The 23,116-nt window shown below is 36.0% G+C and overlaps 1 protein-coding gene across 2 annotated transcripts in view; it reads left to right on the top strand.

The window, feature by feature from the left end:
- calcrla (calcitonin receptor-like a) overlaps positions 1 to 15,727 on the top strand; it is a 33,354-nt gene extending 17,627 nt beyond the window's left edge. The window contains exons 2-14 of one of the 2 annotated variants that reach the window (XR_013822185.1): positions 3,027 to 3,113; positions 4,243 to 4,405; positions 4,999 to 5,112; positions 5,837 to 5,949; positions 6,053 to 6,144; positions 6,226 to 6,352; positions 6,623 to 6,776; positions 6,875 to 6,935; positions 7,710 to 7,776; positions 8,056 to 8,274; positions 10,058 to 10,099; positions 12,049 to 13,168; positions 14,332 to 15,727. Coding sequence is in view for 1 of the 2 variants with exons in the window: in XM_079880357.1 (XP_079736483.1) it covers positions 3,048 to 3,113; positions 4,243 to 4,405; positions 4,999 to 5,112; positions 5,837 to 5,949; positions 6,053 to 6,144; positions 6,226 to 6,352; positions 6,623 to 6,776; positions 6,875 to 6,935; positions 7,710 to 7,776; positions 8,056 to 8,274; positions 10,058 to 10,099; positions 12,049 to 12,267 (1,437 nt within the window). In the remaining variant the exon portion in view is untranslated. Of the gene's footprint in view, positions 1 to 3,026; positions 3,114 to 4,242; positions 4,406 to 4,998; positions 5,113 to 5,836; positions 5,950 to 6,052; positions 6,145 to 6,225; positions 6,353 to 6,622; positions 6,777 to 6,874; positions 6,936 to 7,709; positions 7,777 to 8,055; positions 8,275 to 10,057; positions 10,100 to 12,048; positions 13,722 to 14,331 lie in introns of those variants that run through there. The other variant, XM_079880357.1, reaches the window with a different exon arrangement.
- Positions 15,728 to 23,116: the final 7,389 nt, after the last annotated feature.

Raw genomic sequence — 23,116 nt, forward strand, 5'->3', positions numbered from 1 at the left:
TGAAACGCTCAGTCATTTATTAGACTGGTATCAAACTGGTATAAATGGTATTAATTTCGCTTATGACTAATAGCCCCAACAAGTGTAATTTAAGGAAGTGTTATTGGATTTCCATTTGGAAGAGTAAGGATGGAGATAATCGGTCATTACTCAGAGGAGTGTGTGTGCACTTAGCCCTTGATTATTTCCTACTCATTCTCAAGTGCTCTACACTTGATGTGGAACATGAAGAATTTCAAAAGGGGGAACTATTTAACTTGTGCAATGACTACAACACAAATGTATTTAGATCAGAGCAAAAGTGAAGACACCTATATACTTCAAGCGAAATCGAAGAATGAACTGCTGTGACATAATTTTGAACAAAATCAAGCCAAAAAATGTTTGTCTGGATTTTGTTTCTGTAGTTTGAAACAGCTTGCCAAAGCGAACTTTCCAGAAACGTTTTGCGTTAGACTGAATAAAGAACGATAATAATAGCCATAAAGTGACTCTAACACTGACTATGTTTACATGTGCACCAATAATGTGATTATTTCCAATAATCAGAGAAAGAACTTAATCACAGTAAGATGATTAGATGAGACGAGTAAACCTCTTCACTCCTGTTTACATGCAATTTTCATTATCATGATTTTTCGCTAAGAATTGTGGTTATTTTTTACCACCATTATTCACACACCTCAACTCACATTCAGTGAGCGTGTTACTGGCCACAGTTTTAATCACCTTGCGTCAAATGCGATGTTTTCCGGTGACGTGCCTACAAGTGTCTTCATTTCGTTGTTTTTCGACCATCAATATACTGCATTATATTCATGTCACGCAACGTTGTCAACATGAATTCAGTTTCTTAAGCACCCCAAAAATGGGTTGGGTCTTCTTTACTGCCAAGTTTATGAATCTACGCATGACAACGTCATCACAAGCAAATGCACACTTTGCTCAGAGAGAAACAGATGCAATTAAAGTGTTTACATGTCTGTTAATTGCGATTAAAATCGGCAGACGCCACATATTTTACTACCATTACGGTTGATATGATTATGAGCATAATCACATCAATTTGATCAAAGTTTTGTGTTTATATGAGGGAGTTCAATTGCAATATCACCTACATCTCATTATAATCGCATTATGAGTGTGCATGTTAACATAGTCAGTGATAGCCAGTCATATTCCATCCAACTTTAAAAGAGTGCATTGCATTTATGTTAATAAAACAAAACTACAATGCAAGCTAGAATAAACAGAACATTATTGGCCATTGGTGTGGACACTAATAGTTATCATAAGAGTTTGCATTATAGTTTACATAAAGGGAACACATTAGTACTAAGTTGCCAAGATTAACCTAAAACTAGGAAACAAACAAATGGCAAATAATTCATAATAGTAATAATAATTCAGATTTTATTTCTCACACCCACATACATACTGTAATAATAGACCTCTAACACTACTACTGTTACTACAAGAAAATAAAAATACGGAAGTGCTGTTTCCTTATTCATCAAGTTAAATTTCCTGTAGAAATTAACCGCATTAATCAGTGATTGATTGATTATTTAAACACACTGATTGCGTGATTTTTTCAATATTTCCCACTGATAAAAGTGGGTGTTGAATACATAAATGGGATGCTGCTTCTAAATTATGTGATTTGATTGTTATGGTGGCATTTTAGTTAAACCTTGTGATCTCATCATTGGTTACAGAAAGATGGCAACTTGCATCAGCAATGTATAGTGTAAGTCAAGTGTAGTAAAGCTCTGAAAACTGTATGAAGTTTAGAGATTGTACAGTACATACAGGATGTTATTGCATTCACATCTTATAGAGAAGCACAGACTGAACTTGCTCCACCTTATCTCGCCCCCCGAGTACTTAGTTGATTTATCTGTTTCAAACTCAATCAGTTAAAATGACCATAAGACACATACATTTTCCTCCCATCTGGTTGTACTCAAAAGGCTGCACTGGCAGGGGGAAAATACTGTAGCTGTTTGTTCAAGTAGTGCAGATATCCACAGAAGATAACATAGTGCGGATATCAGTATCAGTGCAACCAGCCTGCAGAATGGCTCACAAAGGCTCTAACCTGCATGTTTATTCCCTCGAATGGAAAAGTAAACACCATTATTTCAGCCAATGACGCAGCTACAAGCAGTGGTCCTTGGGATCTGCCAGTGCTGTTTCATGACATGCTGCATTGTGAGCAACATTACGACTGGTTTTCACCATCTGTTTCTAATTTGAAATACCCCCTTTTGCTTTCCCCACTCTCCTGCAAGAGTGTGACCCAATGAGTAGCGCAAGTCCAAACAGACTTGAAGACATGCCATACCTTCCAATGTGAGCAGTCAGGGGACATTATTTAGTAATATCAGGGATCTTTGCTCCACATTAGCAACTCTTTTTTTTAGCAATAGATAAGTGTATTGTGAGAGCCTGTTCTTCTAAACCGTTCTTCACTGGGTTTTAAAGAAACCCCAAAATCTAAGTTAAAGTGCATGTACAGTATGTGACCTGACATTCTGAAAAATAACCCTTCTACGAAGGGCTCAGTAGTGAATATTCAAGCTATTTTCAATGGTTTTGCTGGCGATTTAATTAAGCAACATTGTAAATATTGCAATGATTTTATTAGACTCGTTTGACTAATTTGCCCATTAGACACAGAGCAAGTGATGTGAATCAGTTTTCAGTGAATTTATACAGAACTCTGATTTTATGATTAATTTGCATCAACACACAAAAACATTGAAAAAAGTGTTTATGAACATATAATTACATATAGTTACATTGCACAAGCCTAACTTCCACATGTTCTTAATCAATGCTACACAAACTGAAGTAACCATCAGAGACAATAGAGTTTTCTGTACATACGTCTGCATGTTTATGTGTGGGTCTATGTTTGCAAAAGACTAGAAAAGAAGACAAGTACTTCTGTTTGTGTCAGTAACAGGATAAGAGCCCTTAGAACTGTGCACAGTGTTTTATTGACGTTACCTTCCTTGCAGATCGATAGTGGGTCACTGGAAATGCCAAAGAAGATGAAAGCTAGCGACTGGACGATATGTCTGTTTCTGCTGGGATCTGTCACTGAGGTGAAAGATTATTTGCCACATGATTCTTATAAACATCTATAAGATATCTGTACCTTTAAAATATAAAGTGCTAAAGTGATTGCGTATTTTGTTGGTTAACCCGGAAGCATCAACCTGGTTCCCTCGACAAAAAAACGCAATAGGATTTTTCCTGTGGCTTTTATATTATTGCAGAAAATAAGCTCTGTGACCAACAAAAGTTTATGATTCTTACACCCTTAAAAATGCTGGGTTGTTTCAACCCATCTTTGGGTCAAATATGGACAAACCCAGCCGTTGGGTTCAATTTTTAAATTGCATTTTTAACCCAACGTTTGGATTAGTCCATATTTGCCCCAAAATTGGGTTAAAACAACCCAGCATTTTTTAGAGTGTACAAGTTTTGTGGAAGTAAAAAGCTAAACATAGGCTATAAACAAACTACACCACCGTCACATTATTTCAACGTCACGTCCATTAAGCATCCATCAACTCTTTCAGTCTTTACTTAAAAAACATTACGTTAGAACAGTTAGAATAATTTGCAAGAGTGATTATAAACACAATTAGAATGTAAAAACAGACTGAGTAGATGAGTTTACCTGTTCAGGGTGTTCACCCCTGCTATTTCCATAATGACCAACGCAATCTACCCAGAGCAGTGCAAATTAGCGTCTGGTTTAAGACATGCGTTTTGGGGTGGTAAATAATGGCGCAAAGACCAGTAAATTGACTAGCGCAAACCTTAGTAAATCACCTTGCATGATTCATTTAAACACTCTCCTCCCATAAATGTTGCGTCTGAAAAGGAAACTCCTACAAATGCATATACAATAAGGTCAGCCGCAAAAACAACTGTGTCCACATCTTACTGACGCAAGCTGTTAGTAAATCTGGCCATTGGACAGATTAGATTAGTTATTTAGCAACAACAGTTGTTTTTAGAGTCTGGGGCAGGAAAAACAAATAAAAATCTATACATTTAAAAAACATGGTAAAAGTTTCCACAAAGCATGAAACTCTATAGTGCCTATAATTGAAGAAACAACCACATATTACATGTACCTATATCATTTACATCTCATAAAAGAAGCTTGTGAAATTAGCCTGTTCTTAAATATTACTTTTTTAATGTGCTTGCTGTTTGTAGTTCATTGTTCTAGCCAGTCCTGAGGTGAACGAAAGCCAGCAACAACATCCTCAAAATGTGTACCATGACATCAGTGTTACCAGGAACCAGATTGTGACTGCACAGTTCGAGTGCTATCAGAAGATCATGAAGGACAACAATCAAGACGTCATACCAAGTAGAGGTATAGACACTGTACATAGTTTTGACAAGATCCTGTATCCTGATAGGGATGATTTTATTTTTTAGTTTTTAATGTTAAAACACTACTTTACATAAATTCATTCTGCAAGACATACAGCAGCTTCAAGCCAGTCCAGTCTAGCCATATAGTCAAGCTAAATGTGTCATGCTAAATGTGTAATATATAATAAAAGTAATAATTAAATAACATTTTCAGGAAGCCCCTCATGTACATTGCAAACTGTGACATACATTCCTGTCTAATTAGTACAGCAAGAACACACAAAAAAAGCCTCAGGTGACTCATATTCATTGTTAGGGAGAGTGCATTTGGTCCCATTGGGGGACAGGACAGCTGTGAAATATTTGCTCTGTTCCAAAACCTAGTGGTCTGCCTACTTAGCATCCTAAACAAGACACAACAATAACGGATTTGGAAAACTCTCCATAGGCTGCGGCACACCAAAAGCACATGGGGGACTAGATTTTGGAACAGGCGGATATAACTAAGAATAGTGATAATGATAACAGGAAGTTACGGTTTCCCAGTCTCCATAGAAACTAATAAATGTTTTGGGATTTTTCTATATTCAGCTGGCCCAGTGTGCAACAGGACCTGGGATGGATGGTTGTGTTGGGACGATACAGAGGCTGGCTTCACCTCCGAGCAACACTGCCCTGACTATTTCCAGGACTTTGACCCTAAAGGTGAATGTTAGAGATCAGTATAAGGTTCCTTTAACCTGTATAAAGTTCAGTCTGAGCACTTTCCGCTCACCTGTCTAATACTCTTACGTCATCTTAGATTTATCCCAGCTCCTTTAGACCTCACTGTCAAATCATGCTGAAATCATACGCTAAATGGCTATTAAAACTTTTATAAGACATATTTTCTGCCATGAAGAAAGATGATGTGAAAGAAAGAGCATGTTTTCAATATTAAGAATATTATGATTTTGCAGTGAAGTTATTAAGTTACTTTAATAATTTCCAACACTTATCTTAAAAAGTGCTCAGAAAAAACAGTAAAATAGTACTTTAGCCATTATTTTGGTCTTGTTTTGGAGGCTGAGTGTTGCTTTTAAAACATTTTAACCACTTTCACAGAACCAAACGAACACTGGATAAAAGAAGAAAGCAAGAGGAGAAAAAATTATATTATATTTTAGACCTAAGAATAATGATATATAACACCATAACACAATAAAAAGGTAAATAACTGTAGTAAAATATGAAATCAATAAAGCACAAAACATGCCATACCTCAAAATGTTATTAAGAGAAGCCAATATTATCAAGATAAGGAGTTCAGACATGGTGAAAAGCTTCATTTTACCAGTGAATAAAGCTTTTCACTGTGTCTGGACTCCTTATCTTGTTAATATTGATGCTTCTCACAGTAACGTATTTTGATCTACTTCTACTTCTGCAGAAATGGTCAGCAAAATATGTACAGAAAGTGGGCAGTGGTTCTTGCATCCTGAGAGTAACCGCACATGGACAAATTTCACCAGATGCAATATGCACACTACTGAAGGACGAAGGGTATGAGCATAAACAGTACAGTCACTTGAGATGAATATAAACACACATTTGAATGGGCTTGTAGTATAAACACTTCATGAATCTATTGTTTGTGTGATTGCAGACCGCAATGAACTTGTTCTACTTGACGTTAATAGGTCATGGGCTCTCTTTAACGTCTTTGTTAGTCTCGCTAGGCATATTCTTCCATTTCAAGTAAGTGCAAATGTCTCTCTCACTATTGCATTCCTGTTTAATGCTCATCACAATTATTTCATGTCTTTTTTGTGCTTATAGGAGTTTGAGCTGCCAGAGAATTACCCTGCACAAAAACCTTTTCTTCTCCTTTGTATTAAACTCCATCAACACCATCATATGGTTAACAGCAGTGGCAAACAACCAGGAATTAGTTCAGCGAAACCCAGTAAGTGTGTCCTGACAGTAACTTCTTTTTTTACTCACCCTCATGTCATCCCAAACCTGTATGCTTTTTTTTTTTTTTCCTGTGGAACTCAAAAGGAGAATTTTTTTAAGAAATGTGCATCTCTTGCCATAGAATGCAAGTTTGCGGGTTATGGGACAAAAGGGTGGATAAATGAAGGCAGTATTTTCCTTTGATCATTTAAAGGCATTACAGTATGTCATCAATCTGCTGTGCTAATCATCCTTAAATGTCTGTGCTACTATTATTCAGGTCAGCTGCAAAGTATCACAATTTATCCATTTGTACATCTTTGGATGCAACTACTTCTGGATGCTTTGTGAAGGGATTTACTTGCACACTCTCATTGTTGTGGCAGTGTTTGCTGAAAAACAGCATTTAATGTGGTACTACCTTCTTGGATGGGGTGAGGTTTCGAATAAATCAAAGCATTTTATTTACAGCATTGATTGAATAAACTAAACCTAACTTCTTTTAAACCATATCTTTTTTTTTAAACAACAGGTTTCCCACTTATACCCGCTACGATACATGCTGTAGCCAGAAGTTATTACTACAATGATAAGTGAGTATACTTGTTCTGTAGCTTTCAGGCAAAACAAATGTTTTCATGCACTGGTCAATTTTGAGATTTTGTTTTTTCATAACGTGTTGTTTCGGTCTAATGTGAATTTAAAAAAAAAAAAATACACTTTTAAGTATTTATGTTATTGCACCTTATCTATTTGTGTCTGGAGATTTCAATTACAATTCATATCTTAAAGGCTGCTTTCTGAGTTTTTTTCGTACACTGATCCAGAAATCTCAGTAGCACGTGCATATGCCAAACCTTCCAGTTTTATTCCTATGTATATGCTGAAGGTTTTTACTGAGGGGTTTGTGCATATATCATTAGCCTGTTTTTACACATTTTATTCCTAAAAACATGAATTTTTTTCTGGCTGTTGACCGTATTTTATGATTTATGGTGTATTTTATGATAAAACATGTAAAAACATGAATGTACACAATAAGTATCAAATTATTAATTTCCATGTTAGTATATAGTAGTTAAAACCACTTAATATAAAGTGGGACCAAATAATTGTATACCTGTCTTTATCCATTGTTCAGATTTCTGTTCTGGACATTTATGTAAATTAGTGCATATTTAAACATTGCATTTTAGAAAACCGAATGTTTACAGTTCTTAATGTACTCAAACATCTGGCCTAGTGATACTTTTTATTATTGATATTTCATTTATTTGTACTTTTACATGCTACACTGTGTCAAAATTTGACACAAAATAATACTCAATATTGAACATTTGGCTAACCCTTGCCTTCGTAATCCACAGTTGTTGGATCAGCTCAAATACTTCTCTGCTATACATTATTCATGGCCCCATCTGTGCTGCACTGCTGGTAAGACATCTGGATGTTTTTGTCCTTTTCGTTTTCAAAACACATTCTTTTTGTGCAACATTAATTATAATCTTTGTGTATTGTTTGTGCAAATTACATCCAGAAGATTGTATTCACCAATCTGAAATCATTTTCGAGTAGCCAAGCACAATGTTTATATGTATCAGTACATCAAAAAGAACACCAGCATGCTAAAGCGGTTTGAATACTGACATCTGACATGATCTGCCAGCCAGCTGAGATCCTTTGTCTTTGCTTTGCGTTTGCCACTCCTTCCAGGTGAACTTGTTCTTTCTGCTGAACATCGTACGAGTCCTCATCACCAAACTGAAAGTAACACACCAAGCTGAGTCTAGTCTGTATATGAAAGCTGTCCGTGCCACCCTCATTCTGGTTCCACTCCTGGGCATCCAGTACGTTCTCCTCCCTTATACACCTGGGGGGCGCGTTTCCGCTGAAATCTACGACTACATCATGCATATCTTAATGCATTATCAGGTAAAAAGCTGTCAAATAGTTATCATCAATCACTCCAATGGCTATAATGTATTTTCAATTATATAACCAAAAATAAGTTTAATTTGTTTGTCAGTTCACCTTTTAGTGCTTAATCCTGTTCTGTACACACACAGTTCAGTAATTTACAGGAGTGACAACTGCATTCTACAACCGGATTAACACCCGAAAAATTGAGGTAGCGACAACCGCATTAAAAAATTCTATGCAGTATGTAATGTATGGAACCGAATTGAACAATTAGTTGTTAATGGCATATTTAAACACGCATCAGAGATGTGTCTCTCTTATGTGTGCGGTGCAAGAAAACCACAGGGAAATTGGTACGATCTTTGTCTCATTCATGTTTCTAGAAAAAAACAATCAACAAGAAGAAGCCCATAATACACTAAGATAAATCCATGTGTTTTATATTTGAATACAAGACCAAAATATCGCGACCCGCACCTGCCCAATTTAATGTCCCCATAAACTTGATCGCTTTATGAACCAAACCCAAACAACAGGCTCAAAAACGCTTATAACAAGTGGCAATGGCAAAACTTCAAAAGCGTCCTCTGCGAAGCAGCTTTACAGAAACAGAAACAAAACATGACGCCTCTGTGAATGGTGGTTTAGTTCAAATTGCAGAACAGAACTAGTCTTTGGTCGCTGTAATATTACTTTTGTCAAAAATAGTGGATACCAAACACGCCAGATGCCAGAACTTTACAATGGTTAGCTACCATGCTGTCAAGCATCACGATTTCGGGAGCGAGTTAAATGTGGTTGTCACTCCTGAAACTTTACAACGTGTACATGGCCTATATCAGCGAGGGTCAGACTATCATTCTCAATTATATTTGAAACAAATATTATTTTGCAGTTCCTAACTTTAATTATTTGCTAATGCCAATTTTTACTTGTATTTTGCACTTGTGGAGTGTTCCGTTTTGACCTTAGGTACATTATTATTATTACAAGACTGGATTTCCCATTCTCTTTATCTCTTTGACTGGCAGAAGCTCAGCAGCCTATAATTAAGGATACTTTGCCATTAGTTACTTAAAAAGCTTGTAAAGCAAATGGCAACAGAAGCTCTGTTGTTACTAGCCAGAGGGGAAAACTTGTCTCTTTAGATATTCTGCTTTTAATCACTAATCCTCATATTGTTCCTAAACCATATTCTGTTATTTTTTCTGTGGTAAACAAAAGAAAAGTTTTCAACACTGGTCTTTTCCATTAAACAACACTATGAAAGTCCCATAAAAAGTACAGGCCAAAGTGTAAGTCAATATTCACACATCATTTTGATTTCCATTATGCTCTACTGAAGAAATAACAGCATAGCAAAAGTAAATATCCCTTTTGGGCGGTGAACCATTCATTTAAAAAAAACATCAGGCCACTTGCCTCTTAAAAGTCTGACTCCTGGACATTTATTCTGAAATTGGTAGGTGTACAGCAACAAGAAAATATTAATTTGTAGTCTGCTGTGCAGAAAACAGCAAAGTGAGAAGCCTTGGACAGCTGGTACTGCTAGACCTAGCTGAGTCGGCACAATGAATAATGCAACAAAACAGGCTTGTCATCCCAGATGACTCTTTGTGCACATCAAGAGCACTTGCTGCCAAAATGTGTCAAAACACAAGGGAGAACAGTACTCACCACCAGCCGAGAAATGATTAGTGAAGAGGTTGCGATATGGGAGATTATAGTTTAGCAATGCAAGATAGCAGTTTATGCGGATTTACTGCTGACATGCATTTCTGATTGTATGTTTAAGGGACTGTTGGTGGCCACAATCTTCTGCTTTTTCAACGGAGAGGTAAGAGTTTACCCCACTAAAATGAAAAATGTCCTGTTTATCTGCACGGATTGTGCAACATCCTTTTCCTTGAAAGCAGAGCTCAGATATGGATATTCTGTATTGGCTGTTTATTTCTAAATCCTAAAACATTGGCAGATGTCCACATGTACCAATATGAGAAGCCTGACTCAGAGGGAACCTGTCCAAATTATTTTGTTTTTTCGTTGAGCTGTTTTAGAGGCAGTGAGGTAATGAGGCATGCAGAAGCTAATATGGATGACATTACCGGTCCGGCAGTTAATGCAGCCTGTGTGCTTGAATTGAAGGCTGATGCTATGATGATATATCAGCTACAGTGTTTGCTATATTGCTTTCACAATGTATGACAAAAGGTTCCGAAAGGAGGTTTTCTCAGCAATGGCATAGAAGAACCATTTTTGCTTCCCCAAAAAACCCTTAAAGGGGCTAAATGTAGAATTCAGACTCTTGTTATTAGCGACACCGGTGGCCGTTTAGTGAACTGCAGCTAGCAACTAATTGCTTGTGCTCGCACTCATGCACACGTAACATACAAGAGACTGAACATGATTCAATGTCCCGATTTTGAAGTAAAAAGAAGTTGGAAATACCTTTACAGCTGGATACTTTTAACGAACATCCAGATGCCGTCCACGCTGCTGAGAGCGACGTTTAGATGAATATGTAATATGTGATGCACGCTTTCCTCTCTATAACAAAATAAACACACAACATAACTGACAGCGGTGAGAAAACAGCAGTTAATAAAGCATCAGATCATAGCGATGTGGATAAGTTTGCACCAGCTCTGCAATTCACTGTCGATAGATGAGGTAATTAAAATTACACTGTAATGATAAAGTAGCCTATATTTGAGACTGTAGGCTATATAGATCTAAGACTATAGTTTGAAATAATCCCTTTTCTTAGCATGACACATTGACATTTCAGAATAGCTCTGTTGGCTTTATCCTGAACATTGTATAAGTATTCATTTCATGTGTCATTGAAAGAAACTCTCAGGAGTGCGTGTAAATGTTACATCCTTTGGATTTTCCCGGAAAAAAAAACGTCCCGAGTCCTTCCCATAAAAAAACTGTCTATAGGCTTTCATAGACAACCTAGGAAGTCAGGGAAGGTCTTGTTTTTAAGTTTTGTCACAAGCCGTTCACACATTGTCAATAAAACAGTGATTAATACATTAAAACTATTACATATAGCCCCTTTAAGTGAACAGTTCTTAGAAGAACCATTTTTTCTTAGTGTAAAGTATTTTAATAATCTGAAGAACCAACTGTTTGTGCAATGGAAAGTTTCTTCGTGGAACCATAAATGCTAATAAAGAGCCTTTATTTTTAAGAGTTTATACAGTATACCACTGTAAAATATAAATTTTATAATAAATGTTTTAGTTTTGAGTTTTGTTGCATGGCAGTGCACTATTTTAGTACTAATGCCAGATTTATGTATAGTTTAGTATAGTCAAATTAGATGTCTAGTAATTGTATAGTAATTGTTTTAATTAGAATATTAAAAAATATGCATTACCGCATGGTTATAAAAGCAAAATCATGCTCGCTGTTTTAGCAAATATCAGCATATCTGTGACTACAAATATTATATTTTAATATTTGCTAAATTTCTAAATAATAATTTTATATCATTTTATATTACCATTATATTATTATTTGCTAAATATTCATTAAAATACAACTCAATTGTGATAAAAACAACTACAGTGAAATGAATCTTGAAATGAAATGAAACCACACCCACAAATGGTGCCATGTGTTTGGAGATTTTATGTCTAAATTATCAATCAATTATTTATTTTATAAAACTAGTTAAAAGTGATTTGTTACAAATGCTCAAAAAGTAGATAATGTATTATTCAAGCTGCATGATAAGTGATGTATGTTCACTGAGATCATCTGTCCAAACCTCCCCAGGTCCAAGCGGTTGTAAGGCGGCACTGGAATCAGTACCGCATCCAGTTTGGAAGCACCATCACACAGTCCGATGCTCTGAGGTCTGCCTCGTACACGGCGTCCTCCATCACAGAGGTCCAGGGCTGTTACAGCATCGATGGCCACACAGAACACTTGAATGGCAAAAACTGCAACGACATTGACAGCACCATCTTAAAACCAGAGAATCCCTTTGCCTGATGCCACTGAACGTGGCAGTATATATATATAAACTGTTTATTACAGCGACAGTTACATGGCTGACTTGGACCTACTACAAATGTTCATAATTCACTGCTCATACTCTGAAGGGTGGAGAAAAGGCATTTCTCCAAGAATTTACACTGAAAAACATTTTGCTACCTTCATTTAATGTTCATTGGACAAATACAAGCATTATTTGCCTGGTCTTTGTACTTCGCAGTATTGTAGTTTGCTCGACTGCTGTCTGCAGTGGAGTTATGTGTAAATATTCAGCTCTTATACTGTATCTAATGCATTTCTTTGTCTTGTAGGATTGTCCTTGTGATAAAAAAAGATAAATCTAATCCAAATGATGAGCACACTGAGAAATTTATATTTTACTGAAAAAACAAACAAACAAAACAACTATATATATATATTGTTGAAACAAAAATTTAAGAGGGTGCAAAATCCAATGTCGCCTTTTCTTTTATAACACTGATTTGGCAACTATTTTAATGTAAATCTGAAGACAGTATTATAGCCAGCTGTTGTCTTTGTTTATTTGGACAAGGAGTAAATTGAAACTTCAGGAAGACATCAATAAGATTTAGTATTTTTAGTATGCACGATTTTTAATTCTGATTGCTATTTAAGTATATCTGTTATTTGACGACACAGATCACAAATATTGTGAGAACATTGTAAAGTAATTCAAAAACACCTGCTTTAGGGACCCCTGAAAATGACACTGGAGATTGGACCATAATTTATGCAACATTTCTAGCTTTAGTAAGAACTCAGTGTGAAGCCTTACAGTATGAAAACATGCTCATCCCTTTAAAATATATTTATCAATATAATCTAATTTATATGCTTCATTAAAAATATATTATACTATACATGCCACATTTTCAGTGTGTTTGACATTAGGGATGTTGCGGTGACGGATTTTTTCCACCGGTTAATCGACGTGTAAAAAAACCGGTAATCCCGGTGTCACCGGGTTTGCGTGTCAGGGATTTCGGGTGGCCGAAAATGCGGACGTGCACACGTCTCAATTTTACTTTCACTTTAATTAGCGGCAATTCAGTAGCATTTGTTTGAATTAATCATGGGTTAATTTATTTTATTCTTAATAAAAATACACAAAACAATAAGACACTCGCTTGTATTACACACATCTTTATTGCAAAATGAATAATAACTTAACACACCATGTAAAAACTAAACAAAAGCACTTATGAAACACCTTTAAAGTGCATTTATTAAAACGAACCACTGCACACATCGTGCAAGTATCAAACAAGAAATTATATTAAAAAAATCACTATTCGTTAAATAAAGTGCCTGCCTTTTTCAGCAAAAAAAAAAAAAAAACACCGCACAACCATCGAATATGAAACGAACAAACATCAAAAACTTCGTTAAATAAGGTAGCCTACCCGAATAATCACTGGACACTTAAGTGCAAAAAAAAAAAATAAAAAAAAAATAATAATAAAAAAATTAAACTCACGTTTGCATTTCTCTTTGAAACCAGATCTTCCGCCATCCTTTGCCAGTTAGCTCGCCTCACTCTCCTCAAATGATAAATGAAATCGGACACCTGCTGCTTAAAGGCCTGATCACATATCGCGTCTTTTGCGCGCGCAAGTTCGTTATTTCAAATGTAGGCGCGCGGTATGCGCGCTCATAATGGAAGCTCGTTTTTTCCAAGCGCGTCCGCGCCGCATCGAGATAAAAACATCTCAACTTTTCAGAATGCCGCAAGCTCACCGCAGGTCGCGTGACAAGAACCAAGCTTTGCAACGACAGATGCCTCCGGAGCGCAACCACCCGAGCGCTTTGGAAAAAGGAGAACGCGGCGCGCCTAGCGTTTTCTATGCGTTTTTAGGCGCGATATGTGAACGTTCCGCTTACGCTAAATTACGAAGGCACGTAGTCACTAACTGAATTAAGTGCTTTATTACTATAGGCTAAAACTTCAACACGATGGTGACGGTGCCGGTGGTCAAGTGCTATGACCGGTAGGTGGGTTAAACACCGTGTATCACCGGTAACACCGACTATCGCAACAAGCCTATTTGACATCATATTTCTCAACATGCTTGTAGTGTTCAATCATGTGACCTATGAAATCAGGTACAATAATCCGCTACCTAGAGTATGCTACTCATATTTCCTATAATACGCTTCGAGGGCTTGAGATATCACTCTCTAGTGTCAAAGGCAGGGATTCAGAAGCAATCTGTGAATCTAAATAGATAAAAAAGGTTCCTGATATTTGACCCTGTGGCTTCTAAAGATGCTTTTAATTCTACCTTTCACCCACTCGGCCTAAATTCAATTACATTCCATATGATTTAAATAATGCGCCCAGTGTTTATTTCCTTTGATGTCACAGAGTTACCTAAACTCACGCCGTTCTTCTCTGAAAATCAGCAAGTTTTCATAATGCTTAAAGGAATAGTTCACCCAAAAAATGTTATTGTCATTATTTGCTCACCTTCATTTTAATCCAATATGCAGTTCTGACAAAAGGAGAACTTCTGATGAATCTTACGCCACTCTTTCTAATGATGTTCACATCTGTCTAACGTACCATTAATATAATTCATATCTGACTCATGCACTATATTCTAAGCTTTCTGAACTCCTACAATATTTACATTTCAATCAATTCAACAGACTGAAATTTAATTCATTAAGAGTTATGAATGAGCCAATTGATGTGGTTCATATATAAGTGAAAAAAAACAAAAAACAAAAAAAAACTCCCCGATCCTGTCACATTATTTTTGGGTGAACTACTCATTTAATTCCTGCTTAGTTTTGTCCATATTAAACCATGAAAACAGAATTGATGACAGGCAATGCTACAAAAGCAGGAATGTGCTTGTCCTAAATATGTAAATATTGTATTGTTAGCTGTAATCACATCTGAATATGGTATAGGGGTGTGCATTACACAATATGCACAGCATTTCTTCCACTCTAAACAAGAAACATAACACAATCTGGGTTCAGAACAAATCAGTATTAATATTGCAAATCACAGCACGTTAAAAAAAAAAATGCCAATCAAACATCCACTCTATCGTCTCATCAAGTTCCGCAATATCTTTTTCCTTGAATGTCATTTCTTTTTCATGAATGTGTGCCAATTACTGTTGCTCATGATGTTTTGTTATTTTTATGTTGTTTGTGATCATTTGTGTTTCAGTGAAGACAAAACACTCACTGCAGGACAGTTTCATATGTTTCATATATGTTGCAAATCCATATTCGCTTGTCGTTTTTCAACCTGGTATTTAAGGTTGTACTTTGTTGGTATCAGAATAGTTGTATTGTGTCTATGCTGCACCTAAATTCAACCACTACAAATGTTCTTTTCTGTATGAATGTAATTTGTCTTTTGTTCTCCTAAGGTGTATTCGTGTAACATTTATTTCATAAAATGTGGGCAGTTGCAATCATGTGTATCGTATTATTCTATAATTATAGATTATTATTTCAAGTGTCTTGTTTGAATACTAATGTGTGTTTCATTAAAAGCACTGGGGTGTGGAACAGACGCTGGTCAAAATATAAAGGCACATAAAAGGATCCACTATTCACACTGAACACGATTGAAGTTAATTTACTCAAATTCCAAGGGCAATCTAATGACGTTCACTCACAAAGCCATGTTCATCATCAAACGTGTTCTCCAACTGCCATCAGTCGAGTGCATTATTGATAAGGTGGTTTAGGAAAGCAAACACACTTATCTAGGAACAGCTAAAGGCAATGCATATATATGAACGCTGCTCTGTTAAAAGCCAAAAATGGCAAAAATATTTAGGGGTCTTTTAATGGTCTTAACCATTTTAATCACAAATCACTGGTCAGGAAATTAGCATGAATTGCACAAGTACTGTAGATAAAGTAACTTAGCACAGAATAGCCTTCCCCTTTGTTTTCTTTAAATGTTTAAGCCGTGTGGGTACATTTGCAGACAGCTTTTTACAGTCAGTGTTGGTGGCTTCAAATAGTTCATGAGTAATTGAAAAATGTATCATTTGAGTTTAATGTGAGACCAAATATTCAGTAAAGTGTTCAAATCTAGACAGAAGAAGGCCAAAACCTCAAGCCACTTAATGGTTGTCTTTGCTATTTGGTCAGGAGCATTGTCTTGTTGAGAAATACCATCTGATCGTTCCTTTTCAGTTGTGAGAAGCAAGCCATTCTGCAATATTCCCCAGTTCTCCGAAGCATTAAATGACACTTCACAGTGAAGTATGTCAAGACCACTTGGCTCAATGTAGAGTTGACATAGGGGAGACCACACTGAACTTAATATTTAATTAGAATGCTGGTTTATTAACGAATGATTTACAAAAGTCAGTAAATGGGAAGCCAAAAAGGAGAACGGGCAAGGAACGCTGACCGAAGCCAGCCTCTCATCGTCAGGCTGGAATAGCAGAAAGAGAACCCCGAATCCACTAGAAGACAATGATTTTAAAGACTCTCTCATCGGTCCACCAATTAGCATGGCACGGCCCACCGCAACAGCTCCACCTAAAAGTGACACAGAACAGCAGCAGTAGGCAATTCAGGCTTGATTACCCAAACATGGCCAAGCCAGGAAGAGACACACCCAGCACTGCATAGCCAGGCGTGACAAGTAGCTCACCAGGACCAGCAGTTAAGAAAGCTCCCTACACATCGATACCTCTTCCTCCATGCTTCTCTGTGGTACACATGCATTTATTATTATATTTCTCATCAGATATTCAAAGACACTGCTCTGGAGTATCACCATGCAACTCGTGTTTCATTATGACTCGACACACAACTTCCCATATTCTGCCAAAAACTTAATTCCGTCTTAGATGTTTTTAAGTAGTGCAATTGCTTCAATTTTATGACCAATCATTTGTGGTTCAGACAATTAAAAGCTTAGAGTTTAGCCATTTTTGGCTTGGCCCATTATTTTGCAATCAATAATAATAACACTATATATTTTTTTTATAGTGCCTTTCTAAAACCCAAGGTCTCTTTACCAAGTTAGAGGCAAAAAAATATTGTTACTTAGTAAAGTGTTAATTAGTAAATACTATACAATTAAATATCTATAGGTATCTTTACACAGCCAAGTTCTGTGCCAGCTCAAAATTCAGTGCAAGAAAGAAATGCTGCATAAAAGCCAGACTAAAGTATGCCTGCTCTGACCCACCTCTAATTGCTGTGTAGATGCATGCCACCTCTGAGCAGCATTAAACTGTGTAGACACCTAAATGCCACTTCAGAAGCGCTTCTGTGGCACCTTTGTATCCAGATCAGATGGTGGACCTGCGCCTAGACACGACCACAATGCATGATGTAGTCAGCCGGATCCGGGCCGTATCCAGACCAGATGGAGGACCTGCACCTAGACACGACCACAACGCATCCCTGAAGTGTCAGCAGAGATTGTGTCAACTAGACTCTCCCCTGTGAAGGCCTCATCGACACGACAGCCATCGGCACTGATCCTCAACAAACCCGTCTCCATACCGGTGTGACTCCGATCTTCAACCAGATGGAACTGGATATTATTCTGATTGTTCCAAACCAATCTGACTTCTGACCTATAATGCGGCCTGAATCATAATCATACACTGTTCGTTCATTGGCCAGAGGAGAACTGGCCCCCCGACTGAGCCTGGGTTCTCCATTCTGCCACCTGATGGAGTTTTGGTTCCTTGCACTGTCGCCTTTTTCCACCTTTGTTGCCATTGGCTTGGCTTGGCTTGCTTAGTTGGGGACGTTAAATTTAACATTTAATTTAATATTCAACAACAATATTGATCTGCCTGCATTGACACTATTATACAAGAACTGAACTGAGCTGGACGATGGCATCACGGTTTACTCTAGAGCGGCTATATATATATAAATGAACTAAATGAATAACTTTTTTAAAAACAAAAATGAAACATCACTGAACTTACTTAAGCAGGACTGTGACGCTATTTCCTTCTGGAAACAAACTTTTTTGCATTATTTTTCTGTTATCTCTGTAAAGCTGCTTTGAAACAATCTGTATTTTAAAAAGCTCTATATAAATAAATGACTTGACTATATATAAAACAGTCTTTTAACAGTATAAAAATACAGTTGCCTTAACATAGTATAAACCGACTGTGAACTGCTCATTTAGTAGCCATTGATGAAAAAAATAAATAATTAGATGTGTAAGTACGTACTGAATAGAAATAACTAATATGTCATTATTTAAAGTAATTTAAATGAAAATGAACTGCAAGTAAAGAGTTATTTTTAAAAAATGGGAAACAGAACACAAAAAGTAGATGATATAGCTGAATTATTACCTGCTAGAGTAAATTTACAGGAGTACTGTCTGTACTGCATGTCATGGATACTTTTGAGAACTAAAGGGAATCATGCTGGGACTGAAGACAAAAAAAAAAAAAAGTTCTACAAAGGAAGAAGTGGCCGCCAGATGTTTCCTTTGACATGCCACAGTGCAGCATTAAATTGAGAACATATGTGCCCTTGGACCACAAAACCAGTCACATGGGTCAATTTTTGGACATTGAGATTTATACGTCACCTGAAAGCTGATTTATATTGATGTATGGTTTGTTATGATTGTTATGATATGACCATATTTGGCCGAGATATTCTGGAATCTAAATGTTTTTATATATATTTATGGTAGGAAATTTACAAAATATCTTCATGGAACATGATCTTTACTTAATATCCTAATGATTTTTGGCATAAAAGAAAAATCGATCATTTCGACCCATACGATGTATTGTTGGCTATTGCCACAAATTTACCAGAGCGACTTGTGACTGGTTTTGTGATCCAGGGTCACACAGAATTAAGTAAAGGGGGCAATCCCAGAGAGCATTGTGATGTAGTCTTTACAACACTTGAATGGAAAACAAACCGTGAAAGAGTTGTATGACACTGAGAAATACAAAAAAAGTTGTTGTTTTTTTTAAATACAGGACTTCCTTAGAGACATGAAGTCATCGTCAATTATACTAAGTCTGAAAAGTGATACGTTGGTGCCCTTTTCCTTTGGCTTGAACCTGAGGAGTATGTGTTTTATTTATTCCGTTCCAACTGAAAAGATGATGTTCAATGTTCAAGCTAAAAGAACACTCTCTCTCAACACGTAGAACGGTGTCTAATCAGAGGGAAAGTCCACTGAAACTGAGGGCTGGTGAAACAGGTGGGCTAACATATAAAAGCACTTGACAAACAGGAGATAAGCATTCATTCCTCTGCCCACATGAATGTGTGTTCACCATATGTTCTGCTTTATCCAAGAATTTTAACAGTAACCTACGTCATAGTCTTAAATAAATAGTGCTCATCAGTATTCAGGGAGATACGGCAGGAATGATGAGACAGTTCTGTCAGGTGAAGAATGAGAATACATGAAGAGATTATGTTTTTCACTGAGAGGTTATAAGAGGAAATAACCCCAAAAAGTTTATAGTTTGGGGTTAAAAGTCGGAGTATTAAAAATGCCACATTAGTAATCTTAAGGAATCTTTAATCTTTAGTAAAAAAAAAGGAATAGTTCACCCCAAAATTGTCATCCTAACCTCATGTCTTTCACGAAACATAAAATAAAAAGAGCAGTATAAACAGCTCAAAAAATCCTAATATCACATTTAGCATTTCAAGGAAGAAATAAAAAATAGCACACAACATGGTAAGTGAACACAGGATTTTCATTGCTGAAAATTGTTTTTACATAAGCAGAATTCATAAAATTCAATAAAGTTCAATTAGCATGTTTCCATGTGCGTAATCATGTTTGCGGTTATGTTTTTTCCATGTTCGATCACATTCCCGATTCTCGTATGTACTTCCTGAAATCAATGCTAAAGACAAGGACATGCAGAAAATGTCAGATGGAAAAAGGCATAAATTAAAAACCAGCAGCAGCTCTCAGGAGACTTTGCATATCACACACACTGACTGCAAATGACGTTGATTTATTATGGGGACGAATTATAGAAGCTGTTTTATTAAACACAATAACAGTGAAAAGAATCTTTCAATAAACCACAGAAAAAGTCTTACAAAAGTCCCAGTCATATTCCACCCCAAAATTTTAAGCGTGAACAAGGAAATTATATTTTGCTTAAAGAAAATGTATTTTACATTTCAACATTATTCTCACATTATTCAACACACAAATTCTCATTACTGTAATGAAAAAAAAAAAAAAAAAAAAAAAAAAAAATTTTAAATAAAAATCTCATTCTAATTAATGTCAAGACAAGAAAAAGTAATTATAAATTAATGGTGGGATTTAAAAAAAATCATTGTATTGCAGTATCTTCTATGCAATGCAATAAATACATCTGGAGACATTTTGGTATGATTTTGGTAATGGTAATTTTGTGTAAAATGTTTTTAAATGTCATGAAAATAACGCCTATTTATAGACCTAGAAAATATATTTTAAAGGCATAATTTTATAATTTATTATTTTTAATATTTATAATAAATTAAATAGACATTATTTTATAATATAGACCTTTAGATATGCTATTAAACTTACAGAATATATAGCATGAATTTTTTTTTTTTTTTTTACTATTATTTAAATATCCTCACTGCCTTTGAGAATAATAGTGGTTAAAATCTAAAAGAGAAATACTGCTGAAATATGAATTTCTTTATTAACAGTGATTGATGACTTCTCTTTTGTAATTGAACATTTAGCACAGGCCTTAACCTTTAAAAAAAAAAGAAAAGAAAAGTGAGCTATTCAGTATCTTCCACTGATCTCTATACACTGTCAATATCTTTATATGCCAGAAGCAGTGTTGTAAAGCTGACTTCATGTAAGTTACCTTGGATTCCTTTTAGCACTGTCAGGCCAAATTCAAATAAATGGAAATGAATTAGTCCTATTAAACAGAAAACTACATACATTACAGTAAAGCAACGTCCACACAAGTTACACTGAAAAGAGTGTTTTCAGTGTTTGTAAGCACCTTAAAGCGTTCTATCCATACTTTGAAGTAACTCATCTTTGATCCCCCTGTGAATGTATTCCAGTTAACATTTCTCACCTCTAAATGGGTTCATCTGTTTTCGCCTTAATTAAACTATTCAGTTGTCTTGATATAAAGTATTTGAATCTCACACAATGCAGAGGCAACAACATTAACATCCATGTTTCAAGAACAAATGACCTACATAGCAGGAAGGCCACACTAATGGAATATAACACAGGGTAGAGGCTGCCCAAGGCCAGTGTCACCTGCATTTAGCTTCAAAATCTGATGAAAACATGCTTTATTACAATTCACAGATGGATGAATAACACTCTCTCTCATACTCACACACTCATGTGCCTATAGGGAAAGACATGACTGAAGCACAGCGAATGGAACACACACACACATAAAAAAGCCGATTCTTCCATTTGTTTATTTTAGTAATTGCACATAGTTCTTACATCACCAAAAATGATTATATTGTTGAAATGACAGCACATTTACCTAAAACGATCATGACTGCCCAAACAGCATGCACGGGTAAATGAAATGCACATTACGTGCAAATAAGCTTTATTTAATTTCCATAGGATAAAATTGGGCAATAATATGATCAAGGCCATAATTTTCACCTTACTAGACATAACAATAAAAGAGACTCCAACAACACCCTGAAGAGACACAGTGAGAACATTCATAGGAAATTGCAATTTAGCTGCACTTTTAAACTTTGAGCTTGCTTTAACCTGCTGACATGGCCGAGCTAAATATACGACTTCATGAGAAACTTACAGAAACTGTATGAGAATTACATCCGAGGCTGGAATGAAAAAAAAAATGAAAAAAAAAAAGCCGTATTCATATTGGTAGGTGGTACTCCACTTCAGAAGAAAGCATTCATGACAAATCTTTCAAAAATGTATAAATAATTCAGGGTCACTCCTGAACTCTGACAAAATGTTTGACTCCACATTACTGGGTTCCTGAAGCCTGCCGTAGCCTGTGACCTGCTGAGACACATTGACCAGGGCAGCACAAATCCATTCCGGAAACAAAGGCGCCAAACGCGTGTTTGTTCTATCTAATCGAGCCCTGTTTTTGATGCCACAGGAAATGGGCAGACGGGAGGGTCTTTACTCAATGAAAACAATCACTAAAGACCCTTCAGATGGCACCGGTCCCCCTTCAGGAATGCTACCAGGATTTCAAGGGAGTCGACTGTTTACTTGTACAATTTCCAGTTATCTGTAAAGTAAACAAGACATTTGAATAAGACATCCTTCCAAAGGAATAATGGACATTTGATGTGATAATGTAGAGTTATATCACTTGCTCAACTTCAAAAAACACGCTGTTTTCAAGCACGGCTAATCTGATATCCTCAAATAGGCCCCAAACAAAGTGTTTTTGGACTTTTGGAATGTTCTTTGCACTCAATTGTAACAAGGTCGTAACCATGTCTTGAACATTGGGGGGACCAAAGTTGGGGGGTGTTATTGGTCTTTATATTTAATTAAAGGATTAAAAGGGATTGAAGGGAATAAAGAAAAGAAAAGAAAAGAAAAGAAAAGAAAAGAAAAGAAAAGAAAAGAAAAGAAAAGAAAAGAAAAGAAAAGAAAAGAAAAGAAAAAAGAAAAACGGTAAAAAAGTTCTAGGTCTAATTGTAGCCTAGTTGTGAAGTAATACATTTAAATTCTTTGCAAATAATATTTTATAAAAAAAAGAAAATATGCACACATTCAATTAAAGGATTAAAAGGGATTGAAGGGAATAAAGAAAAGAAAAGAAAAGAAAAGAAAAGAAAAGAAAAGAAAAGAAAAGAAAAGAAAAGAAAAGAAAAG

Source organism: Squalius cephalus, assembly GCF_949319135.1.
Source record: "Squalius cephalus genome assembly, chromosome: 9".
NCBI classification, from domain to species: Eukaryota; Metazoa; Chordata; class Actinopteri; order Cypriniformes; family Leuciscidae; genus Squalius; species Squalius cephalus.